Below are 18,940 nucleotides of genomic sequence, written 5' to 3'. Positions count from 1 at the left end.
ACTAAACCATATTTTGTAAACAGCAATAACTAGCTACACTGAAGAATGCTTCCTTTATTGAGACAGTCTTCTGAAGGCTCTTGAGTTTGAGAATGAGATGTAGTGCTTATTGTGGCATTTAAGGCCCTTACACTCTGCAATTTCATCCTTCTTCACATGGCCACACAAAGCATGCACCAACCATTCTTGTGCATGGCCTGTCCGTTTCTTAAAGAGAAAATGTAAACCTAGCATGCCTCTCTGCCGCCGCCTTTCCCACTTGTGTGGAAACTATGAACTCCCTGGGTTCTATCCCAGAGACCATGATTTCGTGGGTCTGATGTGGGACAAGAATTCAGACCTTAATGAGCACTGCTAGGTGGTTCTGATGCAAGCGTTTGACAACAGGACTTCAGGAAAACCTCCAATGCTAGCAAACTTAGGAGATTCTCTGACACCTCCAATTATGTTTCAAGAGGATATAAAATTCTAGAAGTTACAGACTCAAGTTCTGAAGCTTGCCTGTTTGAGATGTCTCTTTGGAACCTGCTGCTTGATCTTCCGAAGTGTAGCTTACTTCTGCCTAGACTTGAATCACGAGTGTCTCCAAACCCTATGAGAGGAAAGAACATTTTGAAGTGAAATGCCAGTTGGCAGCTAATGGAAGTGCTGTCCAAGTTTAACAAGGCCTCTCTCTAGGCAGGACTGTTTAGAAAGAAGTGCAGGACTCAGGAGGTAGGGGGTGGGTAGCAGGGCTCAGGAGGTAGGCTGGTGGTAAAGTGCTTTCTGTGCATGGATGAGGGCGGCCTTCGGCTTCCCTAGGACTCACATAAAATTTGGGCATGAGTTTCTTAGTCAGCTGGTAAAGTCATAACAAAAACAGAAATTAGAAAAAAAATTAAAGAATGGAATAGATATACTAATTTGCTTTTGATTGCTGTGATAAAATACCACGACCAAAAGAAATCTGGGGAGGAAGGGTTTGTTTGAACTTATAGCATATCATCATGAAGGGAAGTCAGGGCGGAGACCTGGAGGTGGGAGCTGAAGTACAGACCATGAAGCAACAGTGCTGCTGGGCTGCTCCCCATGGCTTACTCAGTTTGCTGTTTTATATCCCACCTCCAGCCACTGTCCCAGGGATGGCCATGCCCACAGGGGACTGGGCCTTCCCAAATCGGTCATTAAGAATGCCCAACAGACTTGTCTAAGGAGCAATCTGATGGAGGCCCTTTCTCAGTTAACTGAGTCTTCTTCCTGGATGACTCTAGCCTATGTAAAGTTGACAAGGACTAGACAATACAATGGGCAATTCTTCTTATCGAAACTGATTTACACAGAACACAGACAGAAAGCTAAGAAGGTACACTGTGAAACACAGAATTCATTAGCCAGCTGCTATGCTTAAAGGTCTTTAACTCATCAGCATTGACTGAATTTGGTCATTCAGATTTATGACCAAATTGAAATTTATTCAGCCTTTTTAAGGGTCTGAAAGTCATTGTTTAAAATACTCTGTACATGGGGAAAAGGTTTTCTCAGTGACAAAGCTATGCCCGCACAGGATTAGGTCACCCCACAGGGTCAGCATGCACAGACTTCTAGCTTGCAGGACACATCAAGAGTGTTGTTAGGGGTTAGTAGTTGTTCAATGATATAAAAAAATGCCTAGTGACCCACACCATAGATTTCTTGGTCTATTCTGTGTAAGTGAGCAAGTTCTGGTCTTCCTGAGAAGAGTATGAGGCCTTTAGGATCCCAAGACAATAGCATTTTAACTTCTAACTGGTTGTTGCTTTTTGTTCTGCTGTGTTTCAGAGGGTTGTGGTAGAATGTATGAGCACTCAACTGTGGGAGGAAGAGTGTTCTGCAGGCTGAGGAGCTGGTTTCCTGTCTGTCCACAGGACAAGAATATCGCCATTTTTTCCCTCTAGTCAAATGACTACTAAGAGTTTTGATTACCTGTTTTAGTAATCAGAGCAAATCTGTCTGTAACTCATTATCTGTGTCATGGTTTTTGGTTTATGTCTGATTTAAACACACCTTCCAACACAGAAAGCACTAGCCTTTTTACTTACTTATTTTTTTAGTGAGCACTTCCACTAAAGTCACGCTATATTCTCTTTCCTTGAAAGCAAATGAATAAAAACATAACACTTTTGTCCTTCACAGAGATCCTATGTGAACTTAGAATGGAGACCAGGATAGTCCGTTTTATGAGGAACAATATTACAAACAGACTGGATTTAATAGGACTGTTAACAAGAGACAGGAGGGAAGGCTCAATGGTTAAGAGCACTGGTCCTCCTCCAGAGGACCCTGGTTTGATTCCCAGCACCTACATGGCAGCTCGGTCCAACCAATACTCCAGTTCTAGGGGATCAGATGCTGTCTTCGGGCCTCTTTGCACTGCATGCATGTGCTGCACAGCATAAAGGCAATACACTCATATATATAAGATAACATAATTTTTAAAAATGAAAAAGAGAGGGGATATAGGGTAAGAAAGAAAACCACCTTGTTTCTCATGCCACAGGCAGGAAGCAACCTTGGCTTTTGCCCTCAGAGAGAAAGACACTCTTTGTGGAAGAGACATTTCTTTCTTTAGGTTTGTGAAAAATTAGAATCTTACTTCAACAAACATATACAAAAAGGAAAAAAAGAGAGTCTCAGGGACCAAAATAAAACTACTCAAGGCCTTTCTAATGAGATTGCTTTATGAAAACATACAGTTTACCTGACACAGCCATCTCCTCGGCGTCAGCTGAAAAGCTCATAACTTCTATTAAGCTTTCATCATCAAAGTCATCCCAAACTTCATCTCCCAGCTCTGAGTTCACATGTGGGCCGTCTGAAGACTTGCTCTTCTCTGCAACTGCGACACCGTGGTTTCCAGGTGTGTTAGCATGTCTGCTGAGCATCACTGGGGTCCTTTTGTTTGAAGCTGCACAATAGTCCCATCCGGGAAAGTCTGCTATGAGTGTACAAGAGTGTGGGCACTTACTGAGGCACAGAAGCACACACCACTCTAAACTCATGTAGGGCTACATCCTCCAGTGCTGTGCAGAGCTGAGCAGCACAGGTCAGGTACTGGGCACATGGCTCAGACAGTTGTGTTTACTGGATTACGGGGACCGAGAGGTTCACAAAATTTATTGTTAGGTAATTAATTTTATCACCCTTTTCACTGAGTCTGTGTGTATGTGATGTGTGACGAGGCTGTACATGCCCCAGTGCATTGGTGGAGGGCGGAGCACAGCTTTGTGGAGCTGATGTTCTCCTTCTACTTTATGCATAGCCTGAAGCTTGAACTCAGGACTTGCCGCCACAAGCTCATCTACCCACTGAGCCATCTTACCAGCCCCAGACTTTTAATGGATTTTAATTCCTACTGCAAATAACTTTGTAGCAGTCCACTCCACAGTATTTTCCCATACTGAAAAATGTCAAGAACACAGATAATAGCAATATATAATATATCAGGAAGTTAAGTTTTTCAGCCTTATCATTGTTTTTAACATAATTTATTTTGTTTTAAATTATCATAAAATGCTTAGTATAAAATCCACTAGCAGTTTAACAGTGTTTGCAAGATTTTTGAAGATTTAACAAGAATTCCTCATATGGGAGTGTGAGCCTGGAGCTCTATTCCTCTGAGGCCTTCTCACTTGACAGTGCTGCCCTCTTCATCTGACAGCTGAGCTGACCCTACAGTTCCTATTTACACTTCTCTGTGTTGTTACACACAGTAGGACATACACTAAAAGCAGAACTAGTTTGAGAGTTCATGGAAATATAGCACGAAGAACAGTTAGAGTGGGAGAGACCTCTTTAAGATGAAAGCCAGGTAAAGAATGGCTGCAGCTCTCTCAGCTTGATAGAGCTGGGGCTGGGGAGCAGGAAAGAGTCTGTGAAGACCAGCAGCCTGAGAGGCCAGAGCAGGCAGGAACTAGGAGTCTTCAGGATTTCTGGAGCACAGAGTAAGAAAAAGGACTCACTGGAACTGCACAGGCAGGCATGGGTCAGACTATGCCAAAGTAATTGTCACTTAAGATCTTTCTGTTCTTATCAGCCAAGACCACCGAAGGAAGATGCTCTCATACGTAGACTGCACGATCAGACACTGTTTTATTATTTGGAATATTTATGGATTGGAGAGTAACAGACTGAAGCAGGGGACATGCAGTACAGTTACTGAAACAACTCGAGGAGATGAGTGTTAAAGCCTGAGTATCAGTAAGAACATCAGATGAGAGCACAAGTGTGCACGTGTGGTGTGACACAGACACTTGGGTGTGTGCTGAGTGAGGTGTAGAGTGATAGATTTAGAAGCATCATTTCTCTCCCATTAGCAGCTCAGAAGAGTCATGTACTGATCTAAGGAAAAAGAGAAGCAACAGAATGCAGCACAAAGTCACCAGAGTTTAAGTGTGGGCACTGCTAACTCTGAGACAGTTATACCCAAGAGCGTGGGTATAAGAATAGATTTGTATTTAGAAAAGACAGACTAACAAATTTTGGGGAGTTAGCTGGTGATTTAAGATGTGGCTTAGGAGGTGATGTAAAGTCTTCAGTAAAAAGAAGAGAGAGAGGAAGTGGGTGGGTGACAGGAACAGGAAGCAGAGGAGGAGAGGGGGAGCAGGGAGATAGAGACAGAAGGGGATGGATTCATGTGAGACACCAGCAAGAAGACGAGCCTGACAAGAGTCTGAGATGTGAACAACTGAACCAGAGACAAGAGAGGCTTTCCACAGGCCAGAACACAAGTTTCAAGGCCTTCAGAGAGCGCTCACTGAATGGAGCACTTAAGTCATCCAGGACCCAAGAAGAGCAATCTCAAAGTAATGTAGAACCTCAATTTTAGTGAGGGAATAGTGACCAGGATGGAAATAAGCAAATGTAAATTATTTTCTCAATACCTTCCAGTTTGACAAGAAAGCAAGATATAGGAGGAGGGACCACAGCACTCATCGACACCACCACCACCACCACCACCACCACCACCACCACCACCACCACCACCACCACCACCATCATCTTTCTGGAATGCTGAACTTTCTATCAGTAGAAGTATCTTTCCTTTCCTTTGGGAAAAAAAACATACCATTGTCACAATAGGTGATCCCTGTGCGGTCATTTTTCGTGGCACTGCTTTCCCTGGGGCTACAGTGACAGAACGTCCATTCTCCAGCTGTAGAGATTTATCCAAGTGACTACATTACTCAAAACAGACTATTTAGAATGAATTCAAATCTGTACAACTACAAGAGAAAACTATCCTTTTCTACTGAGGTTGTTAAACTGAAAGGATTAAAAATTGGGAGGGCTTGTCATGAAAGTAAGCCTGCTTAATAAATGAAGCAATTAACAAGAAACATAGCTAAAAGAGTCAGAGAAACCCAGAGGTCTGATGAGCTCATTTGAGTGCCTGAAGTTAGCCAAGATTAAAGCCAGATGCCTACTTGGACTTGTGGTTTATACGTGGATAACCACTCACGTTTTGTGTGTAAGTCCCTTTGGTAGAATTTCAAATCCCTTCCACACAGGTCATGATCATGAGATGGAAGCTAGCAGTGGCTGAAGAAGGCAATGGCTTACGCACATTTTATGCTCAGAGGAAACAGACAGCAGAGAGCACACAGCGAGCTGGTGTGGGAAGTGCTTGTGTGTGGGCAGCAGATGCCCCAGGAATAAGCTGGAAGAAGGTGTGGATGTGTGGACGACAGCTCCAAGAGTGGCAGGGCATGTAGACAGACATTTTCTCAAAAACAATAAAACAAAACAAAAACAAAAACAAAGAAATAGACTATGGAAATATCGGAGAGAGAAGAGGAATAATTGGCCTTCTAAATTCCTAAAGAAGGCAAGATTACACAGAATTCAGGAAAAGCCTTAATAGAAGAAAAAAATAATTCTTTTTGAGATTAAGAGAGGGTTAATGCTAGATGCAAAATCAGAAAAGTACCTGAATTGGGTGAGGCAGGATGAGATGGTGGAGACCTGACAGAGTTCATACACTGTAAGTTCAACACTCAATTTTCTACTGACAATCGAAAGTCAATTTCATTTTCTAGAAATGACTTGGACTGGGAATCAGGAGATATGGAATCTATTTCTGGCCCTGCCATTAATTAGGTATGTGATTTTGGGCGAGTCATTTAATCTCTTGGAATCTTGGCTTTCTTTACTGTAAAATGAGAAACTGCACAAAGGTCCCTTCCAAATTAAATTTTATGATTCAAAATGCTTTCTCATATAATTTCTAATACTTTTTTCTTTTTCTCTTTGTGAAACTGGAATACAGATAATAAAATTGCTATGTTTTTCTTAAAACATCCTCAAAACTTAACATATGTTTTGACAATAAAGTCTAATGTGTGAAAATTATAGTAAACTTATTAACTGATACCATTAACACCAGATGCTATTTATGAATTTTATATGCATTATTTCATTTAATCCTCACATGTCTGAAATACCAGGTAGGAGAACTGAGATGAAGGAGGTAAGGATACCATGAGGGGATGGTGAATGGCAGACGTAGAAGACAGGACAGGAAGACAGCGTCTAGGTCCTATCAGCCTCACTATCATACACATGGCTCTTTCCTCCAAGGGAAGGAAGAGGGAGAGACAGTGCCCACCATGCAGCAAGAGCACAGACATGACTGGAACGGTATCTAGATGAGGCTGCTGTGCCATGCTGTAAGTCAGGTTAGGATGAGTGGAAAGCAGTAAAGTGAGAGACGAAGGGGGAAAGCAGCCAGCGTGTGGGGGAGGTGGAGGTGGTGGTGGTGGTGAGGGAGTGGGGGTGGAGCAGGGGTGGGGCAGTATAAGCTGGGCCTAGGAAGAGCAGAGCATAGTGTGGCAGTATAGGGAAGAAACACGTTGGAGGGCTATGGGTTGACAGAAGATAAAAATTAAAAGGTTGAAAGTGTAAGCTTCCTGTTTTGAAAGAATTAGTTGGAAACGTTCTCTGATTGTCCCAGTGAGACTATGAAACTTCTCTCATCTCACATTGGGCCCAATGGACGTCATGAGAGGTAGTAGGTGCTCTTGTCCATATTGTCTATCTAGTTATCTGTTTATTATTTATTTTGACATGTTGGGATCAAATCTAGGACGTCTCTAGGCAAGCACTGTCACTGGGCTGCACACACGCCTGCCCAGGATCCTGAACTGGGACAAAGGGGACATAAAGCCCCAACACTGTCAAAGCCAATGCTCCGTTACAGCACACACAGCCTCCTGAACGATGGCCCTCGGGTCAGGGCGACTCCCCAGCACTTCAGTGCATCATGTTAGTTTAACACCATGCGATGACTGGGGAAGTAACACTAGTAGCAAGAGAACACAAAATAACACTGTAATGCATGTGTCGTACTGCATTTTTAATGACACAAAATAACACTGTAATGCATGTGTCGTACTGCATTTTTAATGACAGGCACAGATAAAGAGCCAATCTAGACCACAAGTGTCCATGCCTCTCAAATGACTATTGTGTGTGCGTGCACGCGCATCACTCATGTGTGCCACATGCCACAGCATGTGTGTGGAGGTCAAAGGACAGCATTCGGGAGTGAAGTCTGTCTTTCCACCAAGCACATTCTGGGGAGGTCATCAGGCTTGGCAACAAGCACTTTTACCCACTACACCATTTACTGGCCCCAGTATTTTTATTTTAAGGATCAGGGTAAGACCCAAGGAGGTTAAACAATTCCCTCAAGGTCACACAAGTATTTTATGAAACTGTAATAATTTCAAATCCATAAAATTATTTAAATTCTGAAAATATTCATCATTTTAATACTTCATTAACACAAGAATTTCTAATTTCCCAGTTCTTTCTTACACTATCTTTAAGTAAAATAGTCAGCACTTTGTATGGAAGATACTTTAAAAAATCTTGGTATACAGCAAGGCAATTTGAAATAACCTAAAAAAACTGAAATTGGTTCAATAACCCAAGAGAAAAAACTGTTGTTAGTTAACATTCATAATCCTTTCAGATGTTGGGTTTTCAGTAAACAACTTGTTAACCTTAGCGACATCAGACCCCTCACAACTCAACAGCAATGGCAGCTCACCTTCGTCTCGGCATTCAGACGCTCCCTCTTCAACTTCGCCATAGATCTCATGCTGAGTCCTCTGTTCTAATATTGGCAATTTATGGATGTTTAAATATTCTGACCTTTATGAAGATAAACAAAATGATAAAAAGGAAGTATAATAAATTTGGCCTTGGAAACTACTTATTCATAAAAATAGAAAAGCATGGTTTATCCACTTGGCAATTCTGTGATGAACTGTGGTTAGCTTGGGCAGCAAAGGTAAAAACAAGTGTTTGATGGAAGAGGTCAACACTGGGTCATCTTTACACGCCCCGGTGCTGGGTCGTCTTTACACGCCCCGGTGCTGGGTCGTCTTTACACGCCCCGGTGCTGGGTCGTCTTTACACGCCCCGGTGCTGGGTCGTCTTTACACGCCCCGGTGCTGGGTCGTCTTTGCACGCCCCGGTGCTGGGTCGTCTTTCACGCCCCAGTGGGTACCCGCCATCATCACACATTCTTCCGAAATCTACTGACAAGGCTACTGTCAGTTTGATAGCAGAAGTCAAGAGCTCAGAAGTGGTGCTGGGGTCTAGACTTCTGATTGGTCAGCTCTTGCTCTATAATGGTTGATAAATAAATAGAATGTCATCCTAGCAGTCACAATTCCCCTATCTGACCCCTCCCTGAGAGACATTGACAATTAATGTTGAGGAGAAGGAGGAGGATCACTTTCTTCAGTGAGCCAGGCACTGGGAAGTGTTCTGTGCTCCAGAAAATAGCTGCTGCCCATACTTATGCGAAGGATCCCGATTAAAGCAGTAGATCACACATGCAGAGGTGAAAGTAGGGAAGGAAGGCACATGGGAAAAAGTGTTTCAGTGGGAGAAGGGGTGAGAGGGGATAGGGAGTGAAGGTACTGAAATTCATTCTAATAAGGATTAAACTGTCAGGAATAAAGGATAAGTTCAAGATGCAGGAAAGAATATCCTAAGCTGAATAGGAAATTATATATACATCAGTCTCTTCTTTGCATCATGATATAAGAAAAGAACAATGAATTAACTATCATCTGAGGTATATTGATTATTAACTGAAAATATGAGGTCTAGTTTTTTTTAATAAAATTAAATAAATACCATGTTTTGAGGTATACAATTATAATCTTAGCACCTGAGAAATTAAGACAATAGGATGATGAGTGCAAGACAAGTCTAGACTATTTAATTAATTCAAGTCTAGCATGGGCTACATACCAAGGTACTGTTTGAAAACATTAATCAACCAGTAAGTGAACAATATAAAATAGCATCAGATAACATTAGTTTATGAGCCAGGTTGTTATGAAGGTCAAAAGATACATTATACAAGCAAAATTTGAAATTATAAGGTATTTTTCAAGTCTAGGGTATTGATTATTAGTATGGAATAATACACTGCAAGGTATACCAACACGGGCTTCCTTGTAAAGCACCTCCTGTCTCTTAGAAAGCTGAGAGCTAGGGGATGACATAAGGGATGTGTGGTTTCCTAGGAAAGAGGAGATTCAAAAAATGGTAGCCTGAAGTACCAAAACCCTTATGATAGTGTTGCTGTATTATGAAAATAAATGGTTACAGTGATTTTTTTACTGAGTAGGGAATGACTAACTCCCCTTGAGGTGGCTACCTGTTAGAGTAGCATTTAAATGACTACTTTACCTTAGATATTAACATTGTATTTGTACCTTGCTATACTGGAAAGGGAAGGCCTTGGAACAAAACCAAATTCTTTAAGGTCCACATTTTGAGATTTGTTCATCTGTATCTGTGAATAAAAAAAGTCATTCTAGTTCAAGTATCACTTTCACAAATAAATCAAATAGTGAAGTTATTGCAGGTAAATAAAGCCCAGAAATCAATGAATTAGCAGAGTCTTGGGCTAGCTCTCAACTCAAATATTCTTCTCAGATTCATATTAAAAATAGATGGTTTTCATGTTTGTTTTTTTTAACTTGTCTTTCTCACTCTACATGTGATGTGATACACTGTCAGAAAGATCTTTGACTTCCATGGCTTAAATTACCACATTTCTACATATGACTCTCAAATTTATATTTCTACTCTATTCCCTTCTCTTTTCATTTCCAGGCATAGCTAACTGCCTCTAGGATACCTTTATGTGGATATCTTGTTTTATTTCGTTTGTTTGTTTATTTGCTTTTTGTGGCGTAGTATTTGAAAATTGAACCCAGAAATCCAAGGAGAATGCCTGTAAAGCTCATGTATTTCAACACCTCCCCCAGCTGGTAGCATTGTCTGGGAAGGTTTACAAGGTGTGTCCTCGCTGAGGAAGTAGCCACTGGAGGTAGGCTTTGAGAGTTTGAAGAATCCTGCCTTTTCATGCTGTGCTCTCTACTTCATATGCGCAGTTCAAGATGTGGGCCCTGAGCTTCTGCTTCAGCTGCCGTGCCTACTGTCTGCGGCACACTTCCCCCATGTTCCACGCAACCTCTGGAACACACTGTTCTCTAAGGTGCCTTGGTCCTGGGTTTTATGACATCGTAGAAAAGTAACCAGTACACATGCTTTAGGCAGGCACTAAACCATGGAGCACTTTACTACGTCTAGCCCTAAATCCAGTAGTTTCTAAACTGTTCTGTTCTGTCTCTCCCAACTTGATGGCCCTTCACTCTCCTTGCTCTAGAGAGGCCCAGCTTTTCTCTTAGTTGATCAACCAGAAAGATGGACATTTACTCTGACTGCTTCTTTCATCTTGCCCTCAGAGCCAATGAAGTACCTCTGGAAAATGTTTCAAGCCCAGTCACTTCTCCATTGCTTGCCCACTACCCTAGATCACCACCATTTGCTTCAATTCCTGCAAAACAACCTAAAGTTTCCACATGTCTTAGTTAGGGCTTACTGCTGTGAACAGACACCATGACCAAGGCAACTCTTATAAGGACAACATTTAATTGGGGCTGGCTTACAGGTTCAGGGGTTCAGTCCATTATCATCAGGGTGGGAGCAGGGCAGCATCCAGGCAGGCTTAAGGAGACGGACGCTGTGTGACTAGCCTACCAAGCAGCAGACACTGACAGTGCCTCTCCCTGGCCCAAGCACATACAAATCATGGTACTACGTTCTTATTTTTAAAAATCTTTTATCTCCTTCTCTTCATCGCAGCCAGAATGATCCAACTCCGAGCATGTCCTCACTGCCACTGCCTTTCCAGATTCAGTTACTTCAGCTACTTGGAAGATCTCTCTGCTGCCACCACACACTCCAGACCTTTACCATTAGTCTACCGATCTCCATCACTATTTTCATTAGCATTCTCTGCACCTGAATTATCCTCTCAATCTCACCCACTTCTTTTTTTTTTTCTTTTTTCTTTTTTTCGGAGCTGGGGACCGAACCCAGGGCCTTGCGCTTGCTAGGCAAGCGCTCTACCACTGAGCTAAATCCCCAACCCCTCACCCACTTCTTTTGGGATCACTTCCCAGTTCATCAGATATGCACTGAGCACACTCGTGATCTAAAACCAAGTACCTCACACTTCTGTCGCAGAATCACTTGCTTATTTGTATACTTGGTTCAACCAGAAACTCAATGAAGATTGAGACTAAATATGTCTTACTTATCAATACTTTGGCATGCCAACATATCCTCTATTCTTAAAAAGATGGAAAGAAATAAGAAAATTAAAGAAACAGTAAGAACAATGGAAGGGGAAGAGAAAGGGAGGTAAAAATAAGCCATCGCAAACTCTTTCCTTTCCTATTTGTTTGTTTGTGTGTTTGTTTTTGAGACAGGGTCTCTGTGTAGCCCTGGCTATGTCCTGGACTAGCTCTGCAGACCAGGGCTTAATGAGAGCTGTGTGACTGGCCGACCAAGCAGCAGACACTCATTGCTTCATCCCTTGGAAGGAAGGCCCTTGTTCATCACACAGCCTTAGGGGCAGGAATCCAACCCAGTCCAGCTCAAAGCCAAGCAGGACGACACTGCCCAGGTCCACTGCTGCCAGACCAAGTCAGGCTCAGACTCCTCTTTTGCTCTCTGGCTTAAAGAGTCACTAGACTTGAGGAGAAAGGGGCTGCAGTTATGTTCCAAAATAGATTTATCAATTGATTATAAATTTGATCACTCCTTGTGAGCCCATAAAGACTTTTAAAGAACACTGTAGATATCACTTTCCTAAGTGACACAGGACAAATGTCATGTGCATTTGTTTAACTGCAGAACAAAGGGTAAATGCTATTAAACTCACCTTGAGTCGCTTAGCTGGGGGAAAAGAAGAAACAGCATCTCTGCTTTTTAGGTCAGACAGATATGAGGACACTGCTGACACTTTAGCTTCTGGCTTTTGTGCAACTCCAATTTTACCTATTAAAAGAAATCATAGACTCTTCTCTGGTTGCTTTTGTGTTTTAGGGCTCATTGTATGCAGCTCAATCTGGCCTTCAGCTCACAGTCTTCCTGCCTCAGCCTCCAAAGTACTGCACAACAGATTGACCAGATGGCCAGTGAAATTTTAGGTTTTTTGTATTATACTTTTTTGGTAGTATTAAAAAAGAAAACTAAACTAAATGTCTTTGAAATGTCAAATCTAACATTTAGGTTTTTTTAATGTTGCTTTCCCCTACCATGAAGGAAAACTATTTGGAAAGTTTTAAGTTGAATGATATAAATATCATACATAGAAATTATCATATGATTATCATTCACTAACTACGCCTCTTCAAGATTGTTTTTATCCTTGTGTGTGTGCACATGCATGTGCACGCGCATGAGTGCAGGCATCCTTGGCAGACAGAAGAGGGGCCACAGCCCCTGGAACTGAGCTTGTGGACCACTACTGTGGGTGGCTGGAGTGGACTCCGCTCCTCTGCAGGGATTTGAGATAATCCTAAGGACACTCACAGCAGTCATGCCCACATATGTGCTTATTTTTACAGTGATGATGGCATTCTCGGTTCCCAGGGTTTCTGCAGGTAGCCGTTCCTAAATTAATGCAAGAAAGAAATCCATTTGTTATAAATACTATTATAAATTTAATACAAACACTTCCAGTCCATTCTCTTTTACAAGGTAGTAGCAAGAATACAACTTTCACTTTTCAAATATTAACCTGTACAGTTCTTTAAAAAGGTATTCCTAATATCAGCCTCTGCCCACCACCAAACCCACCCCAGCTTTCAAATGAAGCATCTGCCCACCTGTAAGTAAGAATGAAGACAGGATTTTAAACTTTGTTCTGTACTAAGGTTGAGCATTTGGAAACAAGCAAATCTCACAGCATTTTGAGGGCATCCTGACTGGTTAGAAAGTAGGACGTCATATAAACTTAGTGAATTATAAATAAATGCTTTAAGGACGTAAAATTTGTTACAGGAATTCAAAAAAAGGAAAGAATACTTAGAGCTTGGTGCCTCTAGCTATAACAAATATATTCACATATATAATTTATTAAACACATATTTATTGATACAAATTAGTATCTCTATATAAGTTCATAAAGTTAATATGTAACCGTATGTGGGCTTTCTGTTATTATTATTATTATTATTATTATTATTATTATTATTATTATTATACTAGTACTTGAGCATAGGTTCTGTGCATGCTAAGTAAGTACTCTACCACTGAGCTGTACCTCAGCCTGCTTTTCCTACCTTTTGTTTTAAAAAAGCATCTAAGTTGCCTGTGCTGGCCTTAATTCCTGAGCCTCAGTTTCCTAACTAGAACTGCTACCAGGCCTGCCACTTTTACTATGTTTTAAATATGTTTTTCTTGGTTTTAGTTCTGACTAGTAACATTTAGGAGGGGAGACTATTTTAATTGTCCTTATAGGATAGACGGGCCTGGACACAGAAAGGGGACAAGGAGAAGATATTCTGGATGGAGGTCACTGTAGGCAAAGACTGTGGGAACCACTACCTGCCTGCTTTTTGCTGTAACACAAATGTTAAGGGACCTGGAATATTGCAGAGTGGTGAAGACCTTTACGACCTTCCTTGGCCTTTTTGTTTTCAGTGTCCTTGTTCAATCCTTTTAAGTCATGGCACAACTAGACACTTAAGGTCTATCTGTAGCAGTCTGGAGAAACGGATGAGGCTTCCCACTACAAAGGCAGACATCTGATCTCTTTGAGGACTGAGACAGTTGGTCTGTTAGGTACTGGATGGTTTGGATATAAAATGTCCTCTGTGGACTAATCCTTCCAGGGCTTTATAACCCAGCACCATCAAGAGTGGTGCTAAGACACGGGAGTGGTGCTAGACACAGGGTCCAGCTCTGTAAGTTTGCAGAGGAGGAATTGCTTTGAAGGATTCACTCTCTCCCTGACTTCCACTTGTTTCTGTCTGCTCCTAGATGAGCAGCTCTTCCCTACCACACCCTGACCCTAGGGCTCACTACCGCACCACAGGCCCAGAACCACTGCAACCAGCTAGCATGAGCTAAAACTGCTGAGCTGAAATAAATCCTTCCTCAGTTAAAGTGTTTCAGGTGTCACAGCGACAAAATCTGTTTGCAGTGTTAGTCACTCGTCCTGATGCTGTGACAAAACATCTGACAACTGGAGACACACAGCTCAGCAACTAAGAGCATGCACTGCTTTTCAGAGGCCAAGGCTCACAGTTGTGACTCACAACTGCCTGTAATTCTCACTCCAAGGAAATTCAATGTCTCTGTCTTCTGTGGGCACCTGCATTCTGTGCACACACACACAGTGCACATAAACTTCCTGAAACCAGAAGTGTCTTTCCTATGTGACTGTAAATCCAGTCAAATTCATAGTGAAGATTAACCATCACATACAAGTGCCGATAAAATGTTATTAATAATAATAAATCCCTGGCATCTGAAAGTAATTGTGTTCTCAACCTGACTTGGAAAATACAAACAATGCTCAGATAAAGCCATTTTGTGACCATAGTAAAAGACAGAGAAATTTCTGTGTAATTATTTCTGAAACTAGAGATAAGAAAATCTCAAGAACTACAAAAATAATGGAACATCCCCATCTTCTGGCTAATACACATGTCTACTATACTGTTAAAAATCTATTTTCAAAATAAAAAGTGTTAAGGCCAAGTGTGGGGTGCAGCACTCTGGAGGCAGAGACAGAAGGATCTCTGAGTTCAAGGCCAGCCTGGTCTACATAATGAGTTCCAGGACTCATTGCTATACACATGTGCTCGCGCGGGCGCGCGCGCGCGCACGCACGCACGCACGCACACACACACACACACACACACACACACACACACACAGAGTTTTGAAAAAAAACCCAAAATTTATGTGTGTGTGGCCAAAGAACAACTTGCTGGAGTTGGTTGTCTCCTACCACATGGATCCCAGGGAGCATTTAGACTGAGGCGTCTGTCGTGTGTGCCTTCTCTGTGACGATCCCTGTTCTTTCATCTATGCCTATGGTAACATTTTATGGCAGCAAATGGATGCTTGATGTCTAGGAGGTTGCTCTCATGTTTATTACATTCTCCATTGTTCCATTGGCCTTTTACCCACTTTCATTTACTTTGAGGTTTTTCCATGTTCCACATCTTCCTCAACTATCTGGTCGTTCTTAGCTGACTTCTACTGTGTATGTGAGAAACTTAACTCAGCAGATGCAGAGTAAATGCTCAGACTATGGTTATATCAACCAACCAGACCCCCCCAGAGCTCCCAGGGGCTAAACCACCAACCAAAGAATACACATGGAGGGACCCACGGGCTCCAGCCACATATGTAGCAGAGGATGGGCCTTGTCGGGCATCAATGGGATGAGACGCTCTTGGTCCTGTGAAGGCTTGATGCCCCAGTGTAGGAGAATGCCAGGCAGGAGGCTGGAGGGAGTGGGTGGGTGGGGGAGCACCCTCATGAAGGCAGGGGGTGGAGGATGGGATGGGGGTTTCCACAGGGAAACCAAGAAAGGGTTTGAAATGTAAATAAAGAGGATATCCAATAAAAGAAAAGGAAAACAACAAAAAAAGAACATTGGGAGATTGGACTCTCTGTAGTCAATTCCAGAGCCTTTTCTCTCATGCATTCTGCCTCTAGAGTTAGGGCGGCTGTGCTGATTCTACCCCACATGGTCATTTAACTCACTTAGGGAAAACCGACTATTTAGGAGAGGAGATGACTAGGAGGAAATGCCTTTTTAAATTGTTCTTTTGTCATAAACCCTCTTTATCCAAGTCTTTTGAGAGCTGTGTTTTGAAAAGCAGCCACAAGATGGTGCACCAGGACAGTGTATGTACCTGTGCTCCCCTTAGCAGATGTTAACAGGCTAGAAACTGACAGGAATTCTGGGGATTCCTTGGTATTTCACAGCAGGACTCCAAGGTCTTGTCAGAGTGAGGAGTGAGTGTATGCTCCATCTATTGATGCAGTATTGTTTAGCTCTCTAAGTGCTGTTGGCAGGTGGTGTAATTCGTTCTGAAGCTCCTTGGCTGTGTTTTAGTTTTAGTTTGAACAGCCTCTGGGACAGTGAGGTGGTTAGTGAATCTCCTACTATCCCTGTGTCAGGACCCATGTGACCTTTACTGTGGTCCTCAATTCAGTATATGTTGGGGTACACTGTGTGAAGGTGTGTCTCTGTATACTCAATTGTTAATTCTGTTCCAGCAGAGAGCTAAATGCTGGCAGAATCTTGATATTGTTATTTCTGTGGCCCATCACCTGTCTCATTCTGTAAATACTTGTTCTTCCTCACTTGCCTAAGGCAGTCTAGAATTGTATCTGATTGGCTTTAATGGCCAACAGTTGGGCCATTAAAGTGAAGGATGGATCTTCCAGGCAGAGAAATCAGAGGTGGGTGTGATGGATTGTGTATGCTTGGTCCAAGGAGTGGCACTATTAGGTGTGGCCTTGTTGGAGTAGGTGTGTCACTGTGGGTCTGGGCTTTAATAACCAAGTACTAGTTGCCTGCAAGTAAGTCTTCCACTAGCAGCCTTCAGATGAAGATGTAGATTTCTCAGCTCCTCCTGCACCGTGCCTGCCTGGATGCTGCCATGTTCTCACCTTGATGATAACGGACTGAAGCTCTGAACCTGTAAGCCAGTCCCAATTAAATGTTGTCCTTATAAGAGTTGCCTGGTTATGACATCTCTTCATAGCAGTAAAACCCTAACTAAGTCAGTGGGAGATTCAGCCAGCAAACAGAGGACAAGAGGTAGACCTGGCTACATGGTGGGATGCAGTGGGTCAGAGTAGTCAGGAGACTGCCCAGCAAAAGACCTAAGCTTTAAAATATTAACAAGCCTCTGTGTCACCATCATATCACTGGCTGGTCCAAGAAAGTCTCCTTAAGTATATACATATTATAATGCTTATAACCTCTGGATGAATGCTTTCCTTTATTAATATATGGCTAATGTTTTTCCGAGGAGTTTTTATTTGAGGTCTACTTATCAATGTGGGAATGATTATACAAGTCTGCTTGTGGCGTCTATTTGCTTGGTAAGCAATAGATTCTAAATGTTTGGTTGTCTTTTCTAGTTATATGAGTTTCTTGGGAGACAAGGGATAATTAGATCTTGTTCTTTAATCTAGTTAGACCCTGTGGTGACTAATCTCGGTTCTCAACTTGACATACCAGAGAAGAGAGAATCTTGACAAAGCAACTGTCTCTATTTGAGTAGGCTGTGACTGTGTCAGTGAGGACATTTTCTTGATTTTCAATTGATATAATAGGGCCCAGCCCACTGTGGGCAGCACCATACTCCACTTAGCGGGTGGGGCTAGGTACACGTGGAAATCTTGGAAGTGAGCTAGTCATCAGAGTTCCTCTATGGCCTCTGTTTCAGTTCATGTCTTCAGGTTCCGGTTCCAATCTTCTGCCTGCTCTCCCAGATAACAGATTGTAGCCTGTAGGCCAGTAGAACATCCCTCACCCAGGCTGCTTTTGGTTAGTGTGTCATTACAGCAGCAGAGAACAAACTAAGACAGGCTGTATCTTTTCACTGATAAGTCTAAAAGGGCATTTTTATTCAAGGTGCTGATGATAGCTTTTACTGTATTTTATTTTGGTTTTGAGTCTTTCATTTCTAAATTTTTTTAAGCATTTCAATTACTGGAGGGTTTGCTATTACTAATGATTCTATTGGTTGTTGTTCTGGTTGGCTGGTTTGCTGACTAATTCTTTTCTTCTTCCCCTGGTAGTACTGGATGCTTGCTGCTTTGCTGAATTGAGCATGATCAGTTCCCTGTGCCTTGTCTGTCTTCATATGAAGGGTACTCTCCCCTGTGTTCTCATGGGTGAATCAGTCTTTCCTCCTCTGTATATATTATTCAGAGTTTTTTTTTTGTATTTCTGGCTTAGTTAGCATAAGTTGCCTTAGCTTGTGCTTGTCTGAAATATTCCTATTTCTCCTCAATTTTAATAGCATACTTTGTTGAGTATAACACTCTTGATAGTTACTTATTTTCAGGACTTGAAAAGTACTGTTTTCTGCCTTCCTGGCTCAATATTTAAGGCAGATCTAAATGTTATTCTGATGTTTTTGCCTCTCTGTTTCCCCCCTTACAGTTGTTTGAATTGTTTGTTTTTATTTTTGACATTTTGATTATTGACAAATCATAAGGATCTTTTTGGTCAAATCTATTTGGGGTCCTAAATACTTCCTTTGTTTAACTATTTCTTTTTGTAAATTTAAATTCTCAGCTATAATTTCATTAATAGAGTGTCTAAACTATTTGACATGATTTATCCTGTAGACTTTAGGTGTAGTCTCCTGAATGTTTCTTGGAAGTGTTGGTCATGTTCACTGTAATTTCTCACTTTATGTACACTGTATGTGTTGGTGTCTTCTGGGATGTAAGTGTTCTCTAATTTGTGGTCCCCCTTCTCATCTTTTTTTAAGGTGACTATTCTTGGTTGAGTTGTTTTCCCTTGGATTTATGTTCAAGGGAACACCTGACTGAA

General features: G+C 42.0%; 1 protein-coding gene across 6 annotated transcripts in view; it reads right to left on the bottom strand.

Annotated features, from left to right (window-relative positions):
• Hfm1 (helicase for meiosis 1) overlaps positions 1–18,940 on the bottom strand; it is a 106,465-nt gene that overhangs the window by 26,528 nt on the left and 60,997 nt on the right. For 3 of the 6 annotated variants that reach the window (XM_017599385.3, XM_039092478.2, XM_039092479.2), the window contains 6 exons: positions 12,931–13,011; positions 12,278–12,393; positions 9,756–9,835; positions 8,069–8,172; positions 2,717–2,953; positions 502–592 (listed from right to left, as the gene is read on the bottom strand). In XM_017599385.3, the coding sequence (XP_017454874.1) occupies positions 502–592; positions 2,717–2,953; positions 8,069–8,172; positions 9,756–9,835; positions 12,278–12,393; positions 12,931–13,011 (709 nt within the window). The remainder of the gene's footprint in view (positions 1–501; positions 593–2,716; positions 2,954–8,068; positions 8,173–9,755; positions 9,836–12,277; positions 12,394–12,930; positions 13,012–18,940) is intronic. The other 3 variants (XM_063273649.1, NM_001412564.1, XM_008769948.4) reach the window with 2 other exon arrangements.

Source organism: Rattus norvegicus, chromosome 14, assembly GCF_036323735.1.
Source record: "Rattus norvegicus strain BN/NHsdMcwi chromosome 14, GRCr8, whole genome shotgun sequence".
NCBI classification, from domain to species: Eukaryota; Metazoa; Chordata; class Mammalia; order Rodentia; family Muridae; genus Rattus; species Rattus norvegicus.
This window is presented reverse-complemented; position numbering and strand designations above follow the sequence as displayed.